The 22,431-nt window shown below is 38.7% G+C and overlaps 1 protein-coding gene across 4 annotated transcripts in view; it reads right to left on the reverse strand.

Annotated features, from left to right (window-relative positions):
* LOC139445782 (ankyrin repeat domain-containing protein 26-like) overlaps nt 1-22,431 on the reverse strand; it is a 758,925-nt gene that overhangs the window by 629,608 nt on the left and 106,886 nt on the right. For all 4 annotated transcript variants that reach the window (XM_071226998.1, XM_071227000.1, XM_071226999.1 and 1 more), the window contains exon 5: nt 1,637-1,731. In XM_071226998.1, the coding sequence (XP_071083099.1) occupies nt 1,637-1,731 (95 nt within the window). The remainder of the gene's footprint in view (nt 1-1,636; nt 1,732-22,431) is intronic.

The following is a 22,431-nucleotide window of genomic DNA, read 5'->3' on the forward strand; positions in this document are numbered from 1 at the left end:
ATGATACAGAGTATTGTTTACTTGAGGGGAGTTGGCAGTAAGCTGGGAATCACTATGGAGAATAAATGATATGTATACATAAGTGGATATTGAGCAAATATATTTATGGCAGGACATGCAGGGGACGTCGTGAAGCTAGGAACATGGGAAATGTAGAAAATATATGTTATCACTGCACAAACAAAAATATAGAATTTACATTTTGTGCAGTAACAACAAAACAATAGGATTCATGAAAATATTTATTAATAACATTGGCAATATATTAGGGGCTACTCGGATGCTACATGATGCGGATGCGGATGCGGATGCGGGTATGAATGAAGAGGTAAGGGTCGTGCTGACCTGATTGAATGAATGCTAGTTACCCTGCGGGTAATGAACAAGTCCTGAGACCGTGCCGGCCCTGGACTGTAAATTTGGAAGAAAGGTACTTTGGGGGCCACAAGCCATTCCTATGCAATATGCAGGGCATGGAATGACTTGTGAAGCCCAAATGAGGTTGTGTGCAACCAAGAGCCCCCAAAGGATGTAATTGGAGAAGATTAAAATCTATACATGGAATGGACAAAAATAAGTAGGAAGAACACATGTTCAAACACAAGTAGAAGAAGAATAGAGAGTCCCATGAATGTAATCCACAGTTATACGCTGATGATTGAGAGAAAAATGACCAAATGGGTCCAAACACACCAGGGTAAGTCAAGCACAGTCCAAGGTGTGATGAAGGTTTTCAACGTACACAGTCCTGTAACATCTGTAACGTCTGTAAACACACACACGTGCATGCACGTCGCTATATAAGTGCAATAATCTTGGACGCAACATTAAACCACATTTTACCTCACCTCCTGTATCAAAAGGTGTTAGATGTGATGCCCATCTACATAATTATGTTTAAATCATATCAGAGTATTGTGAACACAATGTTAATGACACTATTGCTGAGATAACATAAGCAAACTATCACAGAAGAATTTTCAACAATGCAGAAACATTAGAAACAAAAGATATGTTTTTTAAAAAAACGCTTGCAATTTCAATAATAATACATGCAGAAAAGAGTTTTACGCCCAAAATGACATTTTCAATATATCTGCTTTGGTGGCCATGTTTAAAATCACATTTCTGTGAGCACCACATAGTTGGTAGCATTTATAATAAGTTTCAGTTCCATAGATGTAATAGTTTTCCGAGAAAATGTTGGAAATTCAAAAGTTAATGATGGACAACGCATCAAGGTATAAGCTCACATGACTTCAAGTCGGGTGATCAAAACATTGGGATTTCATCTTTGGTCAGAACAAAGTGAAGTTCCAGCATCAAGCTTTGGTCCAGAAATCCGAGCCATGGCAGAAGCTGATGTGTCTCTCAGTCAGGTAAGCTAATGATACAGCCTGAAACTTCATTCAGTAAAAACTATGGAGTCTGGCTTATTTGTGGCTAATTTGAATAAGAGAAATTAGTCTAATTCCTTAATATACATTCTATTTGAAAGGAATTCAGCATGCTGTGCTCGTTTTTTTAAAGAGAAATACAAAATTCACATGTTTTGTATTTATGTTTTCTTCGACCCAAATGAATGAGTTGTTTCCTCACATAATATGAAGAACAACAGAATTTTAATTATACTGACCTTTACTGTCTTTGTGAGTTGTTTCTGCACCAAACTCTAACAGAATCCTGACCATGTTGATAGAGCCCTCTTGACATGCCTTCATTAGGCAAGTTCTGAATAGATAAATACAAACATTTCTCAAAGATGGAACATGAACAACCACAATTAACATTAATAATCCTTGTTTCACCTCACAAATGTAAATTTGACTACATTTGTATTTGTTTTCAGGTATTATCTCGTCTTATCAAGTACAACAATCGAATGGACTTCATAAATTTGATCCAATGGCCCATCCAGAGGGGGCTTGCAGAAGGTGGGGTATGCCTCTTTTTTCCATCTTCCCGCGGCAAAGGTGTTAACTGACTTCATAAAAAAGTCCAATTTCCACCTTGCCGAACTAGGCTGCGATTATGGAGGTTGGCTGGACAAACAAGTCTTTGCATAGTCCAATCAAAACTCACAAACGAAATCAACATCCAGTTCGTGAAAAGACATGGCGACTGCCATGCAGATTTCACTCGATTGGAGAATATGCCAAGCAAGTGTACCCTCAACTGGCTGTCTACATATATTTTCAAAGTCGATTCAATTTGGTAATCAACTTGTTCAAGTTTTATGCTACAATCCACATGCTGATGATGGACTGTCGTGGATAATTTGCCTCCAGTGTTATGCGATACTGAACAAGCTCAATAAAGACGACTATGATTTGCAACACAGACTGAACGCACTTCAAGAGGTAAGACCCATTAAATTGCATATTATATGTAGGCATTATAATTTTCACATTCGCAGCTATTCGGTATATTTTTTCTTTATCCTGCATTACTCCTTAATGCATTCACTGCTTAAGTAGTATAGGTAATGGGGATTCTGGATCACTTCCACTGGAGTCAGATTTATATACCTATACCACCACTACAGATGGAATTTTTTATGTCAAAATGATGATGCGATTCAAGGATCATCATAAGATTAAGTCAAATTGGCTCCAGCTCACCACTACCTGGAGCCAATCATTGATACCATAGAGGGAAATTGAAATGAAAATATTCTCTATTATTTTTACTAATACGTATACCATTATTTTTAACAAAGTGATATTCAACATTTTTACTAAATTCTTCGTTCATTTTACCAGGAGACCAAACTAGATACTCTTCTTGGTAATTGGAAAGAAACAATTGATGACCGTCTTTGGTTGGTTTGACATCACTGATATAATATATACCTTGTGGTAATTCTCTCCATTTGATAATTTTGTCCCATAAGTGCTTTGATAGCTTTTTCGAGTTCTTCCTTTGTGTTTGTAATTCTCCATTATTATATACTTATGTAAACATTCGTTTAAATGTGATCCAACGATAGGAATCAATCTATTTTTTTCATCTCCAACAAGTTCTTTGTTTTGGCATGGAATAATTGACGCGCTTGTTGTCTCCCCTGTTCTATGAACTTTTTTTCCTCGTCTTCGCTAATACCACTGGTCTTACTAGAATTTGTTCAAATCTCCTGCTTCATTACGTTGTATTTGGTGAGTTCTGACAGCACTAAATGAAACTCCTCCTCAGATATCTTACAATCAGCCATTGCTGTTGAAATATGGTCCTCAATGCTGTTCAACTTTGCTTCGGTGAGTATTCGAATATTATCATGTTTTAATGCTTTCTTTTGCAACTTACGAGAAATGAATTTTATCGTTATTCTTGCCAGTCCTGAGGCTCCGGCACCTATTTCCATACCAAGTACGATAGGCACAGCAATTATATATTATCATGTTTTAATGCTTTCTTTTGCAACTTAAGAGAAATGAATTTTATCGCTATTCCTGCCAGTCCTAAGACTCCGGCGGCTATTTCCAAACCAAGTATGATAGGCACGGCGATTATAGTTGATAACAAGTATTTGTCACAAAGTGAGGAAATGTCCCCTGCCTGTATATATACACCATAGTACCAAATATGAAGACAATCCAGCGATTAGTTCTTGAGATATTGCGGCAACACGGTTTTCCAAATCCAAAAGCAGATTTGCCTGCTGTGACCTTGAAAATGGGGTCAAGGTCACCAAAACCGACTGGGGTCAAGGTCACCAAAACCGACTGGTGTCTGCGGAGTCTGTATATACACCATAGTTCCAAATATGAAGACAATCCAGTGTTTAGTTCTTGAGATACGTACGGACGGACGGTCGTGAATACTATGTCCCCCGCAATAAACCAACACCGGCTACACCGAGTCCCATGCCAGCTGTTACAAGCGCGGTGTCAACTCCGTCGAGAGTATTCACGGCTCTGTGGTAATTTTTATACAATCCAAGTCTCAACTCCCTCTCCTTCTCTATTTGATGTTTTATGTCGCTTATTTGATGTAATCGAAATCCATCAACAGTATCCATCTTTTCAGGTGCTTCATCGGATATAAACCCATAGTGTATATTATTATATCATATAATAGTCTTTAATTGGTCTTGCTTTATTGTTTTGAGAGTATACATCAGCCTTATTAAATGTATATTATACGGCATAAATATCTTAGTAAGAGAAATGCTATCACCTTTAATAATTTGGGTCCCCTCAAGGGTTGCAACGGGTGATGCTCCCTTATAAATAATACTGCAATGTTGACGTTGGTGTTTTTTAATCCATTTAATTGATAGACCTGGTAATATTTCGAAGGCATCTACCAGTGCATCTCCAAACAAGACTTCAATAATTGTAGAATGGCAGGTATGGCATTCAAGTTCTGTTTTATATCATTGAATTCAGTAACCAAACTTAAACTAACATTTTTTGATGCCGGACGACTCAATAACATATGACCTGGGTTTTCTGGCTGGGGTGAGACTTACACACTTTTTTTAGTTTTTTTTCGTTAAGCCCCGAGTACGATCCCACTATTTATTATCTTAGCTAAATTATGTGCCTTACCCATCATCACATACGATGGGGTAATGACGATATTAAGTAGCCACTCGATTTTTGCTTCGATCATAGTCCATTTATTATCATCGTTGCGAGTAAGATTGTATGAAGTGTTTTTATTGAGTCTACTAACGTCGACATCGCTTAAGTCTCTTAGATTAACTGTGAATGCAACTTCTTTCCGCTTGTATACATTATCTTGCAACTGTAAAGCGTATAACTTGCCATCGATACCGGGTTTACCGAATCCTTCTGTGTCTCCGAGATCGGAAACCGCAATTGTATTACATTGTCTAAGGTTATGCGTTCCAGGACCTAATGAATCAACCATTATTTATAATATGGAGTGTTACACTCAAGTATCCTATATGTACAGGTTGATGTTTTACATCTAATACAGAAATTTTGAGATCTGAAATAATACCACGCTTTAATTTGTTATACTGTAATGATGAGAAAGATTCCGTTCTACCGCTATTACATTTTTCATCTTTGACTGGAATAGCTCTCAGCAGAGTTGAAGGACTTTCGAGTTGAATATTATCCGTTGTACTGATCTGATTAAGATGGATGCACAACTCTTTATAGGGAACTAAATCGGGTAATTTAATTCCATGCGATGTTTTGTTGGTTGGTATTAATATTACTCTTCCTCCTATGTAGTTAACAAGTCCAAGTGTATATGCTAAGCTCCATCTAATAACTACTTCCTTTTCTCCAGCGTTAAAATTCAGCATCCCGTTCAAGTCATTTTGTGTGATAATAACTCCCAAAGGCTTAAAAAAATGTCATCATTGAGTGAGCATACGCTGTAATACCAGTCAGGTATAATAATGGGAGTGTTTTTTCTATTGTCATTATCAATTAGTATTATCTCATTATTATTCTCTTGCAGTACTTATATTGGTCCACCGTGGGTAATATGTTACATCGCATAGGGCAACTTCAAGTTGACGAGCTGAGTTATCGATAGTATGAAGCAGTTGAATAAACTGGCCATTTGTTATTCCCGGGAGTGTAACATACATGTTAAATATACAAAGATACAATATCGTAACTTAAATATGAAATCAACCATTATTTATAATATGGAGTGTTACACTCAAGTATCCTATATGTACAGGTTGATGTTTTAAATCTAATACAGAAATTTTGAGGTCTGAAATAATGCCCCGCTTTAATTTTTTATATTGTAATGATGAAAAAGATTCCGTTCTACCGCTATTTTATTTTTCATCTTTGACTTGAATTGCTCTCAACAGATTTGAAGGACTTTCTAGTTGAATATCATTCGTCGTACTGATCTGATCAAGTTGGATGCACAACTCTTTATGGGGAACTAAATCGGGTAATTTAATTCTATGCACTATATCGTTGGGTGGTATATTTCCCTTTCTACCATCAAATCCAAGTGTTTCTGCTAAGATCTCGACAAGAAGTAAATTCTCTTCTCCATCGCTTAATTTCAGCATCCCATTCGACTCATTTTGTGTGAGACTGATTCCCAAAGGCTTAAAAATTTCATCATTGTGTGAACAAACGCTGTAATACCCATTAGGTATAATAATGTTAGTGCGATCAATACCAAATTCACCTATTAAATACCAATTATTATTTCTCGCATCATTTATATTGGTCAACCGCGGGTAATACGTTACGTCGCATAGGGCAACTTCAAGTTGACCATCCCAGGTTATTGATAGTATGAAGCAGTTGAATAGACTGACCATTTGTTATTCCCGGGAGTGTAACATACATATTAAATATACAATGATACTATATCATAACTTAAATATGAAATCAACTTACATTACTAATCAGTTGATTTTAGCAAGGGCCTCTGGTGCTAATTTTTGTTGTTGAATTCCCTGATATCTTTGAAAAATATAGTGTCACGACAACTAGCGATAAAACGGTTCACGATTGGTTTCAAAATCCGATGCAATTTTGGCAGAACCAGTTAAACTTTGCCATATGGTGTGCCACAACAGGATGTGGTGTATCTCTTTATGCCCAAGGATTTGAACTAAATAAGTCTGTTTTATCATTTCACGTGTACTATCAGATTAGACGTATACTTAAAGAAATTAGTGCTCCATTACCGCAGGATCGAGCATAGAATTCCTCAAATAATCCGTACAATAGGTCCGCGTATGAGCGTATTTGTCAGGAATTTAATATTTCTACGAGTAAAGATTGGCGTATTAAAGGACTTAACCATGGTCTAGGTGTTCAGTACAGTGGACAAAAACTGTTAAACAAGAAAGTGATGATTTAGTTAAAAAAATTCATCAACCATTTGATCCATTTAGGTTGTTACAGAAAAACAATCTTTTTGTAAGATTGCATAATCTTAATCATGGCTGGGAACTTTCAAGTAATGATTGGAGAGGAGATCTTATGAGTTTTAAGGGTGTTTAGCTTATATTGTTACAAAATTTGTACAACTGAAGGATACAGCAAACGCTTGGAATGAATTTCTTAATGATAAAACAGAAAATAATTTTACTAACCCAGGAGTTGTAAGAGTTAATGAATCAATAAGAACTTATGTATGGGCAATTCTTGGTGCACAATCGCAAACATGAACGGGAATTGGTTCTGGGACGGCGCTTGATGCGCAAAAACAGTTCGTCGCAAAAGTAGAGGATGCTATTAATTCACCAGTTGACATACCATCTTCTATAGAACGTTATCAAGATGTTTTACAGTACGCTCAATCCAATGTAGACTACGTTTATGCGCTTGGACTATACATGTCTCCGGTCAAGTGATCGGTTATAATAATAAAATTGTTATTGCTTCCGATCAACAAAAAACAGGTATAAATTCAGATATCAACACCGAATTAATAACGCAAACAAACACAGGCGAAATGGGAATAGTCAAACCACAAGTGCCACTACATATTGCCGCAAAAAATTGATGAAAAAACAGAACTTATAGTAGGTGGAGTCGCGGCTGGTTTACTCATGATTTTAATAAATAGTTCATAATGAACTGATTTGGATAAATAGTCTTAAAGGATACATTTAACAGCCCTGCAATTGCTACGATCAGTGCCCACAAGTTTTGACTAAGCCAAGTGGTGGTCTTAGCAAATAAATTCAAGAGCCAGGAAACAATACTCCCTATTATTCCAGGAAGTGCAGACGCGGCTTTCCCAGCAAGCTTTCCCAGTGCTTCTCCTAATGCTTTAAATGCTTTTTTATCCACTCTTTTACACCATTTTTATCACTAGGCGGTGTGCCACCTCCTGTACCGCCTGTACCTCCGGTTAACGCGAGAGTCAAAGTCAATATAATAAATGCGGTTAAAATACTGGCAATGGTTATCCCCTGTTCTATGAACAATGTTTTAATTTTATCGGCCAATGTAGTATCATCGTTGAGGACTTGACAAATAGTTTCTCGAATTCGACTGATTTGTGAACGTAGTGCCTTTCTATTACTGGAAGCCGCTTCGAGGCGGGCCGATCTTTCGTCTTCTAAGTTACGCAATCTTTCTGCAACGCGTCGTCTACTGAATTCATCACCTGTACAAGTTTTGGTTTCTCATAGGCTGTATGCTTGTCGAGTTCGGATAGCTTGGCTATATTATTGAGTTCTCCCCGCATTGTTTGCATTGCCTTGTCAAGGCCTTGTAATTCCCTTATATTGTACTCAAAGGATGGTGGTACCTGTAACGTGGATTTATCGTAGTAGGTATCCAAGATTTCTCCAAGTCCGTCCAAGGCCAGCTTCGAGCTTTCTTCCAAATTATCTATGGTTCAGAGTTCAGTATGCACAGTCCGAAGAACCTTAGTAGTCTTCACAGAAAGTTTTTCCCGTGAGTAGTCTACAAAACCTAATTCATTACGAACAAAGTTGATGACATTAACGGCTGGTTTCAAAAGTTCATCGTTAAGATTCGTAAAGCTGGTTTCATCAGTACCCTCTTCGATTGTACAAGAATCAGTTATGTTGTCTAGATTAATATCATCCATTTTTATATTAAAAATAAGGTTACATAATTTCAATATAACAATGTCTTCACAATACGGACGCAAGTTAAACCCACAATGTAGACTTTGGGATCCATTAGGGGTCAAAGCAATTCGTCAGTCTGTAACTACAACTAATAACCCGAGTACCATCGATCAGAATCAAACACTTCTGGTTCGCTTTCCTAATCGCGGCGCTCACGATGTGTTAGTTCTGGGATCTGCCTGTCTATCATTTACAATTAGTTTGAATTCTACCAACGCTAGCAGAGAGCTCGTTCAGAACATACGTTGTGCGATAGTTAAGAAAATCGCGATTAAAATTAGCGGTAATGAAGTTTTGAGTATTGACGACAGCGATGTATATTTCTGTTACATGGATCTCTGGAGAACGGCTATAGAACGGGAAAACTTACAGTACCAAGGTATTTGTAATCAGAACACATTGAGAATGCGTGTAGGAGCTGATAGTGGCAATAATACAGTCGTAGGAGATAAGGCTGTTGCTGATGCATTAGGTAACCGATTCTATATTCCGCTAGACTTTGAATTACTAGATAGTCACATGCCCTTCTATCAAGCATCCCTAGGCGATAGGTTAGAATACGAACAGCAGAGTAATCAAAGCTACTGAACATCCTAGTAGCTATTCTATTGAAAATATCTCACTGGAGTATGATATGATAACAGATCCTGAATTAGCCAGACAAATTAGTAAACAGTATTCCGGAAGTTTAGCCATTTTGTACGATTCCGTGCTTCGACACCGAAAGATCACCAGGAACAAAAGAGATACGACGTGGAATATCAATCTCAACGTCCAAGCGAGATCGTTGAAGGGTATTTAAACGTATTCGAGGACCCCTCAGAAGCATTTGCAAGAGATATCGAGAAGTTCTACAATCCCAAGATTACAAAAGTAGAATTGACTATCGAGGGCGTGCCTAATCAACTATATTGTCAAGGCATTCTATAAAACGAAGCCCAGAAGTTAACTCTGTCGTGAAAGATCTGTCTCTCGGAGATTTATCTATGGCTGAATTCCTTGCCACAAAGTATGCGCTATGGCTCGACATGTGAACAACAAACGATGCTCAACTACACGGCAGTGGGCGGAGAATAGAAAATGCTAGTGAGGGTGTTACTATACAGAGAACAAAGCTCCAGGAATCAGCTGGTAAATTAAACATATATTTGTACGTGATTATGGACGCGCAACTTAATATACAGAATGGACGATTCGTGCAAGCAATCTATTAACCCTTTCGCCCCGACCGGGCGGCTACGGTCCAAGCCCCACACACGGCTGCCCGATAAATCTGGCGGCGCAACCGTGTTTACAAAATCGCTCTTTCTACTTCCTTTCTCGTGTGTAATCTCGTTCTAAATATGGAAACGAGATCTACACGTGATTGACACGTCATTCGATTGGCGCGAAAATCGAGGATGTCACCTGTTTTCGCGACAGGTATTTTTCTCGCTTGAATTGTATATCTAGCGTAATGGCGGCCAACTACGATTCGGATAGCGATCAGATGACTAACAACGACTCTATCGGGAATAATAATGTGTTTGATTTGAATAATTTACGTGAAGGGGAGAGGGAATTTCGTGAAGATTTTGACGGTTTCGACGAGGTGTCCCCCCCCACCCCCGCCAACTTTCAAGAATGGGAGTGGCAGAGGGACCACAACGGTGGAGACATGAGGGATTTTGAAGAGGCGACCAGACTCAAGCATATATATTGACACGGTGAGTGAAGTATCGTGCTATTGATTTTTTCCAACTGTTTTACAATGATTCTGTGTTTGAACAGATTATCAGTGCGACGAATGAGAATGCAGCCTACAGGTGAACGAGCGATCACAACAACAACAAAGGTGAGTGGCATGACGTATCTCTTTCTTTTTTTTAAAATTTAAGTTTCTGATCGCAATCCGAATTGTAGTTTGCCGGTTTGTCGTATGCCCTTATATTTCGCTCAATTTGAATAAAATTTATTTCCATATTCATGTTTGTTTTCTTGTTTTTTACATCTTAATTTAAATTTTAGTAACTGTAATGATTATTTATTTATTAATTGATGTAATAAAGTTCTGATTTAATTTATTATGCAATTGTAAATAACAGTGTATTGTAAATATGTTATCACAACTTCTATATTTGCAGAACTTGAATTTACGATCTTTCCATCCTTTTACAATCTTTCCCTCCTTTCAGATCAATCTGTGATATCTTCTCCGTGATGTCATTCTTATAGTAGCTGTGGTTCAATGTTCAGATATTGTGATAAATTACTATTTAAAAACTTAAAAACTTAATTTTTGTTTCAAATCCTGAAAAAGAACAAAATAAATCAAATATTTGTGTTTTTACCTGTGTTAACGAGTTTACCTAAGAGGCTGTAAGTGTATCATAAGTAATATGTGACATCAGTATAGAAAACAAAGTCAGTACCAAGAGTTGTAAACTTGTTTATTTGTTTACAGATGTGCATGAAGAGAATTTACCTGTAACACCTGGGATTACCTGTGTCGTCCAAGATGACAAGACCACTGTGTTATGTTTACCTTGTATCTGTGATTTATTTTTGTGACTTTTAATACAATTTGAGCCAAAATTCATTGTCTGTTTTCATTTTTTCAGTGTTTTCAAGTTTTATTTCACTTGTAAACACCTGTAATTAGAAAATAACAAAGGTTAGAGACAATAACAACAAAGAATATTAAAGTATACTTAATCCTCTTTACAATGGTATATGATAAATGTATATTAAAAGCAAGTTTCTGGTAGAAAAAGTGCATCAAAAATGATAGTGTGATTTTCCAATAATACTGCCAGGGAGGCCAGTGTACAGGCCTTGTCAGTGTCAGGGACTGCAGGGTTTCAAGGGACATAACTCTGGGGCAGCCAGTGATGAAAGAGTTAATAATCTTTTACCTAAAGAACCGCACTGCGCAATCATCTGCGGGCAAACGGGTTGTGGAAAAACAGATTTTATTGTAGATATTTTACACAGTCATTATCGGGATGTTTTCATCCATATTATCATTCCGACTGTGTCCGACTATAAGCGTTATTAAAAGATACCTATCGAGAGATTGGGTAAGGAATGATCCCGGGGTACACAGAGTTGATCCGGGTGATCGTTTACAAGACTGTTTACGAGTATGTCATGAAAAATACAAAGGAGAATTACCCTTTTCATAATAGACGACTGCAGTGCGAGTAACTTACCCAAAAGAAAGATATGCTTTCATATTTAGCATTCTCCAGACGGTATACTCAGCATAGCATTTGGGTACTTACTCAAAAATACGACTCTGTCCTGAAAGATCTCAGAGAGCAGACCAAATGGGTAGCCCTGTTTCATTGCAAAGACTGAGATTCATTTGAGGAATGTCCACGCGAAAATGATGTTATTTATACCAAGCTCGAACGAGATAAAGTCAGAAAACTGTTAGCGGAAACGAAGCACTGTAAACTCGTATTAACAAGCATGAAATACTCACATCCCCTGCCAATATGACATGTTGGGTTGTGTGCAATGGATTAGCTCCTGTGACCTATGTTCACTGGGCCTTTTTGTAAATGGCCTAATTGCAGCACTAAAAAAAGTTAATACTGGTGTTGTTTTTCCATCTGCAGTTTATCTGACACCGTTATCAAGTAAGTGAAGTACAGAGTATGTTTGACAAGAATAAATAGTGTATATACAGTTGAGTAGGTTGAAGATCAGTTACACTGTTGTATTTGTAATGAGTTGTGTTTCTGCATGAAGTTAGTCAGTGAATGCAACAACTGTGTGCATGACACTTTTGGAGGAACATACACTCAAGCAATGCAGAACTTACCAACAAGAAAGGAAATGTATACAATACTGTGAGACAACATTATGTGCCAAGTTTGATGAAGAAATATAGTACGGTTTTCAAGATCTGCTCCGGAAACAAGGACTACTGCCATTTTCAGTCTAAATCAAAGTCGTTGCCATGGAAACTTGAAATGTTGGTTTTTTTAAATCCCAAACTATCAAAAGGGACCAGTTCACCACTAGATCTATCTATGTGACAAGTTTGGGGAAGAAATATAGTACGGTTTTCAATATCTGCTCCGGAAACAAAATGTGACGGACGGATGGAAGGACAGACTGACAGCACCCATTCCTATAAAAAACGATCAACTGCTTATGCAACTGCTTATGCAATTGCTTGGAAAATGTAGCAACTGCTGAGCAAAAATAGAGCAAATATATCAAAAATAGCAAAAATATAGCAAATATATCAAAAATATAGCAAAAAATATAGTAAAAATAGCAACTGCTGAGCAAAAATATAGCAAAAATAGCAACTGCTAAGCAAAAATAAAACAAAAATAGAGCAAATATAGCAAAAATAAAGCAAAAATAAAGCAAAAATAAAGCAAAAATATAGCAAAAATATGAAAAATTGAACATTGGCAGTTATTATGTAATAATGTGGTTTGAAATCCTCATTCTTTCGCAACAGTTCATTATTTCAGGCTGTATATTCCAGGGTTTCAGATGGCCGTCGGTCACCGGTCAAAGGCCGATAAAATTTCTATTTGACCGATGGTTTGTTTAAGTTGTCAGACTTTTGACCGATAGAAATGCTAAGCAAGGTGTCACACGTGTCATAATTTCATGATTAAAAAGTAGGGATTATTCCTACTTACGGTGTCGATTTTAATGCCCAATGAAATGCTCTCATAAAGTTTAGTGCCAATCGAGCGAATGTACAGTACACATGGTGTCCTGTTTTATATCAGAGCTTTCAGCATCATATACAGTGAGTGTTCTCTCACTATTGCGCCCGTCAATAATAGCGCTAACTCGGTTATAGCGGGCGGTAAAGCATGGTCCCAAAATTTACTAATGTTTATAATAAACTCAAGTTTTCCAATGACACAATGTTTTCCACCCATCTCAAAAACATTATGAGCTGATCACCGCGATCATGCAACACCAGAAATACCAGTCAACAAATCCAAACTGAAGTACGCAATTTAATCCTATTATAATAATATCTGGTTATAAAAAGGTGTTCATTGTTTCAATCCCATACTGATAGCCAAACTAACGTTCCGCTAATGTCCAGTTAAATCTTTCAACGATAGCTTGACTACGGTGGGCCTCTTTTTCACCGCGCCTGATTTCGACATCGTGCTTTGTTAACAGTTTAGTTACTGATCCCATAAACTCGCGACCAGGATCTACTTGAAATAGTTTAGGCCATTTTAGTGGTCCACGTTTATATATGCGGCTCAGTGCATTAGCTACTTCTGTTGAATCTTTCGAGGTTAATGGCTCAGCCTCTTTGTATCGACTAGCCACATCAACTATGGTTAAAGCGTATTTATACGTTTTGCGTCTTACCTTATCATGGGGAAGAAACAAGAGGTCAGCCTGATGAACTTCATTCGTTGTAGAAATATCAAACTTCTTCCTCGGTATATAACCTGGTGCCGGTAAGTTTATTTGCCACATTGCTTGTTTCTTTAACCAATCCTTGGCCACATCTTTAGATACCTTAGCCGCAGTGGCCAATTTTTGTATTGCCCCTATACTTTTCCAATATCCTCATGGGCTATAGTAAAATTGATTCATTATTATTTAATATTGATGTTTCTTTTAATACGTCTTATGACTATCGTTGAATCGCATCATCATTTTTGAATAAAAAATTCCCTCTGTAGTAGTGGTATAGGTATATAAATCTGGCTCCAGTGGAAGTGAGCCAGAATCCCCATTACCTATACTACTGCTTATCATACGACAAAAAACAAGACAAAGTAACGGCCATGATCCTGGGCGAAGAAATAAAACTGTTGTTTGTAGTCCCACTTTTGATGCCCAACGCGTCTGTGCTGTGACCTTGATGACCTGAGCATGGATGTGTACCAGCAGAGCTCTCGTTTTGGATTATTTTAGACCTTCAGTTTTTGTCTACAATTCTAAAATTGATCTGCAACGGGTGACTCTCACCATGTTGTGCAGTTTTATATGCAATAATTAGGCGTAAAAAGTCTTTTTTCACGCCACGTGCTGTTTGTTCAAAGCCATTTTGAATTGTGTTACAATTGTTCGCCTTCCATGGTAGTCAAATTGTTTACAATTCTCATCTACGTATGTATAACATATTTATGTGTTCTTAAATACTACTAGCTTGCGTATATACAAATTATTGAATACACTTTCAACTCATTACAATATGTTTGCCGATGGATTAATTAAATTCTACGGCAGTCTCCCTGGGCCCCCTTCATCAAAAAGACTTTATTTGCGAAACTTATGCTTGCGCAATGTCCCCCGGGTAAGAGGGTGGACAAAAAAGACACAATATGGACACATCCTAAGTCAATGCCGGTCGACCCTGTGATGACAGATATGATTAGATCTTTGGATGAGGACTTCTCCAGGCTGACACTTACGCCGTCATTTAAGCCACCCAAGTTAAGGAAAGGATGAATTTCCTATACATGCATTTGAGGCAGCAGACCAGGCACACAGTTTGGATGAGGATATACAGAGAATGACAGGCTCATCAAGGCCTACTCCTCTTAATGTTCAGGATACCCAAGTTGCATTTATTGAAACAGAAATTTGACGGGTATTAAAACCTTTATCAGCACTAGCATCGTCAACACGCAGTAGAGCAGGATAACCCTAACCAGTTAGATCATCTAAAAACTATATTCGATTTTCAACAGCGTCAGATAGACCATATGAGAAATCACCTTAAAGCTGCGTTGGCAGAAATAACTGTTGAACAGGGGCTTGGGACTTCGAGTTTAAACGCAGGCTGCAAAGTTAACCTTGGTCTGGCGTGGCGTGGCGTGGCGTGGAAGAGGGGAAACCTCAAGGTAAATACCAAAGTAGGGGAGGTGATAACAGGGGTAAACACAGAGATGTTGGACAGTCACAATAGGGAACTCCCGCCTCCAGTCGTTCCAAATAGTTGATACCCCCGTAGGCAAAGAATTGAATCGATTTTGGAAGAACTGGAGCATCCTCAAGGATGATTACGTTCTAAACGTACTACATCACGGTTACCAACAAGACACAGGTTTTTATTCCCACATCTTCCTGGTACCCAAGAAGGAATCATACAAGATGAGAATGATCCAGAATCTCTCTGTATTCAACGAACATTATCTGAAGCGTGCACCCTACTTCCGGCCGACCACGTTGAGACTACTCAGAACCAGCATCAACGCATTCAATTCCTTGATCAGTCTCGATCTGCGGAATGCCTACCAATCCATCCCTCCTACAACCGGTTCCTCAGATTCCAGTTCAATGGGGTTCACTATCAATTGGCATTTTAGTGGCCCTGTGGCTATTTACACAAATAATGAAGCCATATAACTGTGTTTCTACACCTGAGGAACATTTGGTTCGAGTCGTACATAGACGACTGTCTCCTGTGTCATCAACACACGCAGAGCGTTAGTACGCCATCGGGATTTCACCAGAAGGCTAGTGTATCAACTGGGATGGATAATCAACAAGGCAAAGTCAGAGTTAACCATCCTTTTGACTCCAGTTCATAGAAGGCCTGTTCCAAACAGACCAGAATCTCCTATCAGTTCCGAGGGACAGATGGCACAAGATTTTATGATCCTGTCACCTGCTCCTCATTAACTACACACACTTCGCCAAATGGCACGTGTTGTTAGGGTTACTCACCTCAGCACAGGCCGATTACAATTACGCCCAATTCAACAATTCCTGAATCCTTACATCAGGCTTCAGGATCTACTCAAGGATATCCCTCTACCAGCTCAACTAAGGCCTTACCTCAATTTGTGGACGGTAGAGTCAAATGTCTTAAGAGGAGTCCCTCCTCCAGCGATCATCGAAAAGGGCACATAAATATAATTTCTTTCGTTTGAGGGACGAATTAGAACGAAATTATTTTCTCCTAACGTCGGAAAGCACAACAAAGGGAGGTAACCTGGTTTCGTAATGGGTATATAAGTAAAGGTGGGAAGTTGAAACTTCATTCTCAGGTGCGGTGCAGTTGGGCTGGCTATATTAAACATGGACGCTGACAAGCCCATATCGGAGAAGTTAGACGAGATTCTTCGCCATTTGGAAAGATCTAAAGCCGAAATAGCGCAATCAGTTGAAGATCGTTTACTTGGTTTTCGTGAAGAATTTGAGAAAACGACCAAAGAGATATCCAAGTTGAAAGCTGATAAGGAACTTGAATTAGTGCTACTGTCTCTTCTGCAGAGCCAGAGGCAGTCAACAGCTTCTCCATGTTCAATCAGCCCTTTCGGAGGAACTCATCAAGTGGAGCGTGCTTCTCATGTGGGGGATTTGGCCATTTCAAGCGTCAATGTCCGATGTCCGGAGAACAACAACCCGCTCAGACTACAGGACGAGGAGGAGGATCTGCCCATTAATAAAGAAACTGACTCACAAGTTAAGTATGACGTAGGTCATGTGTTACTGACTAATGATTATTTTGAATATGAACAGGGCCATGAAGAAATCATTGTGAAGAATAGGCTAAAACAAAACACTGCTTTTTGGGGTCGAATCGGAAGTTCAGACTACGTCACTGAAAAAAAAAGAAAATGGATACAAAATTCCGTTTTATTCAACACCACCCAATAAAGTTTTAGGCAACAACAAGTCTGCTAGATTGTACGAAGAGTTTGAATCAGAGGCTGTGTCTCAATTACTCAAAAAAGGTTAAGTGGTGCAGTGTGTTATAAAGCCTACATTTGTTAATCCTTTGTCAGTGCCAATCCAATCTTCAGGTAAGAAGAGACTGATCTTAGACTTGTCATGGGTCAACAAGCATGTATGGAAACAATCAGTGAAATATGAAGATTGGAGGACAGCCATGATGTATATAAATAAAAAGGACTGGCTTGTAAGGTTTGATATTTACTCGGCTTATCACCATATTGACATATATCCTCTTCATACCCAATACTTAGGTTTCTCATGGGGAACTGGTAAAAAAATGACATATTACAAGTTTCTTGTTTTGCCATTCAGGCTTACATAGGCGCCTTATGTTTTCACCAAGGTGACCCGTCAGTTGGTAAAGTATTGGCGTTACAAAGGCTATAGAATTGTTACTTTTCTTGATGATGGTATTTTGTCCAGTGACTCTAAGGCTAATACTACGATTATTGGAAATGCTGTCAAGCAAGATCTCATAAAGTCTGGTTTCGTACCAAAAAGTGAAAAATCTTTGTGGGCTCCATGTCAGGTTATGGAATGGCTAGGCTTTGAGTCATTATTTTAAACAATATGTCAACGCAGACAGATCTTTTCAGATACTCAGCAGGAAGATTATCAATAGCTGCCGCCTTTCTAGATTTAGCGCGCTCTATTGCTTTCTCTACTTCCACCAACGAAATAGGGACGTTCAAGGAATCACAGTTTGTTTTATCTTCCTTTGTTATAACAAAATTTTATAATTCTTGCACTATAGTTTCCAGGTGTTCATTATGAAAATTTCTATCAGGGTGTGAGTCGTAACCGTTAGGTCTGGGACGGGTCCAAATTTACTACCCGGGTACCCACCCCCCTATTACCTGACCCTACCCGGGTACCCGCTGTAGGTCTCAAGAGATAGGTCCAAATGTCCGACTTGGAATAGTTTGACTATAGCCCTGGCAAAATGTAGTTAGATAAACGTATAAAACGATCTAGTTATACATACACTGAAGTTATCTTTATGCAAACATATGAAGTCAGAAGGAATGCAAACATAAGTCACTTATAGTGTAACCATAGAGTTCTAGATAATTTTTGGCATTAAACAATATATCACGTGATTAACCACGGGTCCGGATAGTCCTGTGAGTACCCGGTTCCTACTCAGTACCCACCCGACCAGAGTACCCGAGTTACCCGTCCCAGCCCTAGTAACCGTATAAATTCTCAAAGTCATCCTTCCACCTTTCAAGGACAGAGTTGGTATCACAAACAATATTTCTTTCAGTGTCTCTGACCTCAAAGGGCAACTTACCTGTAGCTACACCTAATCTACCAATCATTTTCCAGAAATCTCTTGTGTCAGTATTATCAAACGAATCTGTCAGTTTCTTCTGCTTTTCTATCTGATAGGAATGTTTATATTTTCTATGTAGTTTATCATAGTATTTTCTCTGACTGTTACATAACTGATGAGTTGCTCGTTTCACGCCTGGTGATCTACATGCTAACCACTCCCTTTCTCGAGCGCATACTAGTGTCCACCGACGCTGTAACTCGTTCCAATATGATTTACATTTTTTAACATTATGATTATTAACTGGTTTAGGTATTGCGCTTTTATTAAGCTTGTGATGAATAAGAGATATGAATCTGTCGTAAGCCTCATTAAGACAACTGTGTGCATTTAAACTGGATTCAATGCGTTTGATACAGTCATGTAAACATACCACATTGTCCTGAGATATCAAGAAATTGTAAGGGATATCTGGTCTATATGCGGGTCTCTCAGGACGATCTGGGGCATTGCCAACAGTGTGCCGATCAAAAACATTGATAGCAAATTTGAATTCGAGCACAGAATGATTGGGGATTTTATCAGGCACAGAAATATTAAGCGTAGAGATCGTACTTGACATAGATTTAACCTTAAAATCTGTGTAGTGACAAATGTGCTCGTGCGGTACTACAACATAGTCAACAACTGATCGCCCTGAAGTACAGACATACGTAAAGTCGTTACTGTCACCAACCCTCCCGTTGACATTACAAAGGAAGTCGATAAACATAGCTCCATAGCTATTTTCATTGCAATCAATGACCATCTAGCATTGAAGGGGCGGTCGGGTAGCCTAGTGGTTAAAGCGTTAACTCGTCACACCGAAGACCCAGGTTTGATACCTGACATGGGTACAATGTGTGAAGCCCATTTCTGGTGTCCCCCGCCGTGATTATGCTGGAATATTGCTAAAAGCGGCGTGAAACCATACTCACTCACTGTAGCATTGAAATCGCCACACACACACAAGATACCTTCATTTTGATATGCGTACACCTGGTGTAGCAAGTCACAGAAGAACAGATCTGGGTCCCTTGCACGAGAGGAGGTCCCTGCAGGTGGGAGATAGCACGCACAGGTACAGAGGGTGATGTCACTGGCTTCTAATTTTAGCCATAAAATATCTTCAATTGTATCATCTAAAACGGAGATTTCGAACACATTGGTTAAGCTGTTCTTGATAAGGAATCCTACGCCTTCTGAGCCCCGTTTAGCTTTCTTGTCGACTCGTTTTCTATTATGACCGAACCATTTATAACCCTCAACTTGTATTTGTTCATAGCCGTGTAAAAATGTTTCACAGAGCGAAATGATATCATATTCACTAGTCTTGATAAGACTTTCTCTGAAAATAGAATTTTCGTTACTTTTTATGGACCAACCAGCACAATTCCAATGGCACAGTCGTAAATCCTATTTCTGTACTTTCCTTTTAAAAATACTGCTGCCTTTAACATAGAATTTGTCTTGTTTATCTAGTTCATTTACAATGGTCAGAAGATTGGACTGTGTCTTCAACTAGACAGGAGACATGTTGTTCTCAATGTAGATATTTTCATATCGCTTGTTTTGCTTTAACTTTGACTTATTTTTCATTATTCTTGATTTCTGCTCAGCATTGCTGACCCGCACAATCACTATGCCTGGTCTTTTACTGGCGCTTTTTATTCGCTCCACACCAGTAACAGAGATGTCCCCTAATTTAAGACAATCTTTTAAGAGTGCAGACACTTTATTTTCTGTGATGGTCATGTTCTTTTCTTCATTAGCTTGAAGTAATAGATTTTTTATAACAATCACATTATCACAGTTAGTGGCAGTAGCTGAAGCATAGGTTTCTGCTAAAACCTGAACCTTGTCCCTCAGATGTGCATCGTCTACTTGTTTCGGCTCGAGATGTTGAAGTTTCTCGGAGATATGTCGCACTTTATCCTTGAACTCATCACTGAGTTTCTGCATTTCTTCAATAACAACTTCTTTAATTTTATCAGATAGTGTTTTCTAAGGGAACTTATTCTGGCACCCAAACTATCACCAACCTCGCGAATAGCAAACAGAAGGACAGAGTTATTTACATCGTTTTGTTTAGTCACATCATTTCCACTGTTTTCCTCCTATGTATCTTTTAACCATTTTGTATTCGGCGTATCCATAGTATCATCCTTTGCCTAACCAAAGTCACTTTTCTCCTCCAACTCTCTTTTTCTGGAGAGAGTCTCAGAGTCTGGTGTTAGCTCAACACGAGTTGTCGACATGGCCAGCTTATTTATGACAGTTCTCGCTCACTCACACACAGAGTTGAACATATGGCAGTTGCAACATTAAAAGTTTCAAATTTTCGCTGAGCATTATGAGAATTGTCCCTGGAGCATGGTCATGCAGGATAAGTCTTGCCTGAAGCAAATATTTCAGTTGAAACACACAATTTTCTTCACTTAATAATAACAACAATAATAATTATAATAATAATTAAAGCTGCTAGCAGCAATGGCAGACTCCAAGTAACACTGCGCACAAACGTCCATGTTCAAATCCTCAAAGGGATTCCTTGTATCAAATCCGTCAAATGTAGGCACCACTTGCAGGGTATCGCCGCTACGAAATTGTCATGTGCAGGGGTGTCCGTCTGTTCTAAACCCATTTCCAATCTTGTACATGCTCGAATCCTCAAAGGGTTTGCTTGTACCAACTCCGTCAAAAATAGTCACCTGACATCGCCGCTACGAATTGGCGTGTTCCAGAGGTGTCCCAAATATTAATCAAATATTACCACCAAGCGGTGTTACTTTAAGCATGCAACCAAGAACAAAAGATGAGGTACATATGTCCGACTAACTTCATGTAAACTTTCAATAGTTTTTGTGGAGAACCTTACAAGATATGATCTTTATATAGAGTAAAATTTTGGTGAAAAAAATCATCAAAATCAGCCTCCAGCCTTGGGTTTTTGGCGGAACCTAGAACTCAACTGTCTGCATACACATACAAAATTTGAACACAATCGGGTCAGTGGTTATTTTGCTTGCTCTGGTACAAAAATCGGCGGAACAATAAATAATTATAATAAATAATTAAAGCTGCAAGCAGCAATGGCGGGCTCCAAGTAACACTGTGCCCAAACGTCCATGTTCGAATCCTCAAAGGGTTTCCTTGAACCAAATCCGTCAAATGTAGGCACCACTTGCAGGGTATCGTCGCAAGGAAAATGGCGTGTGCCAGGGTGTCCAGGTCAGTTCTCAAACCATTACCGACCTCAAACATGTTCGAATCCATAAGAGGTTTGCTTGTGCCAACTCTCTCAAAAGATAGTCACCCGAAATCGCCGCTACGAAATTGGCGTGTTCCTGGGGTGTTACTTTTGGCATACAACCAATAACAATTAAAGCTGCAAGCAGCAATGGCGGGCTCCAAGAAACACTGTGCCCAAACGTCCATGTTCGAATCCTCAAAGGGTTTCCTTGAACCAAATCCGTCAAATGTAGGCACCACTTGCAGGGTATCGTCGCAAGGAAAATGGCGTGTGCCAGGGTGTCCAGGTCTGTTCTAAAACCATTTCCGACCTCGAACATGTTCGAATCCATAAAAGGTTGGCTTGTGCCAACTCTGTCAAAAGATAGTCACCGGAAATCGTCGCTACGAAATTGGCGTGTTCCAGGGGTGTCCCAAATATAAATCAAATATTACCACCAAGCGGTGTTACTTTTAGCATACAACCAATAACAATAAATGAGATGCATATGGCACACTAACTTCATGTAAACTTGCAATAGTTTCTGTGGAGAACCTTACAAGATATGATCTTTAAAGCAAAATTTCGTTGAAAAAAATGACCAAAATCAAAATTCAATATGGCCGCAACTAAAAA

Source organism: Haliotis cracherodii, unplaced genomic scaffold (genome assembly GCF_022045235.1).
Source record: "Haliotis cracherodii isolate W230 unplaced genomic scaffold, xgHalCrac1.p SCAF_6, whole genome shotgun sequence".
Classification (NCBI taxonomy): Eukaryota; Metazoa; Mollusca; class Gastropoda; order Lepetellida; family Haliotidae; genus Haliotis; species Haliotis cracherodii.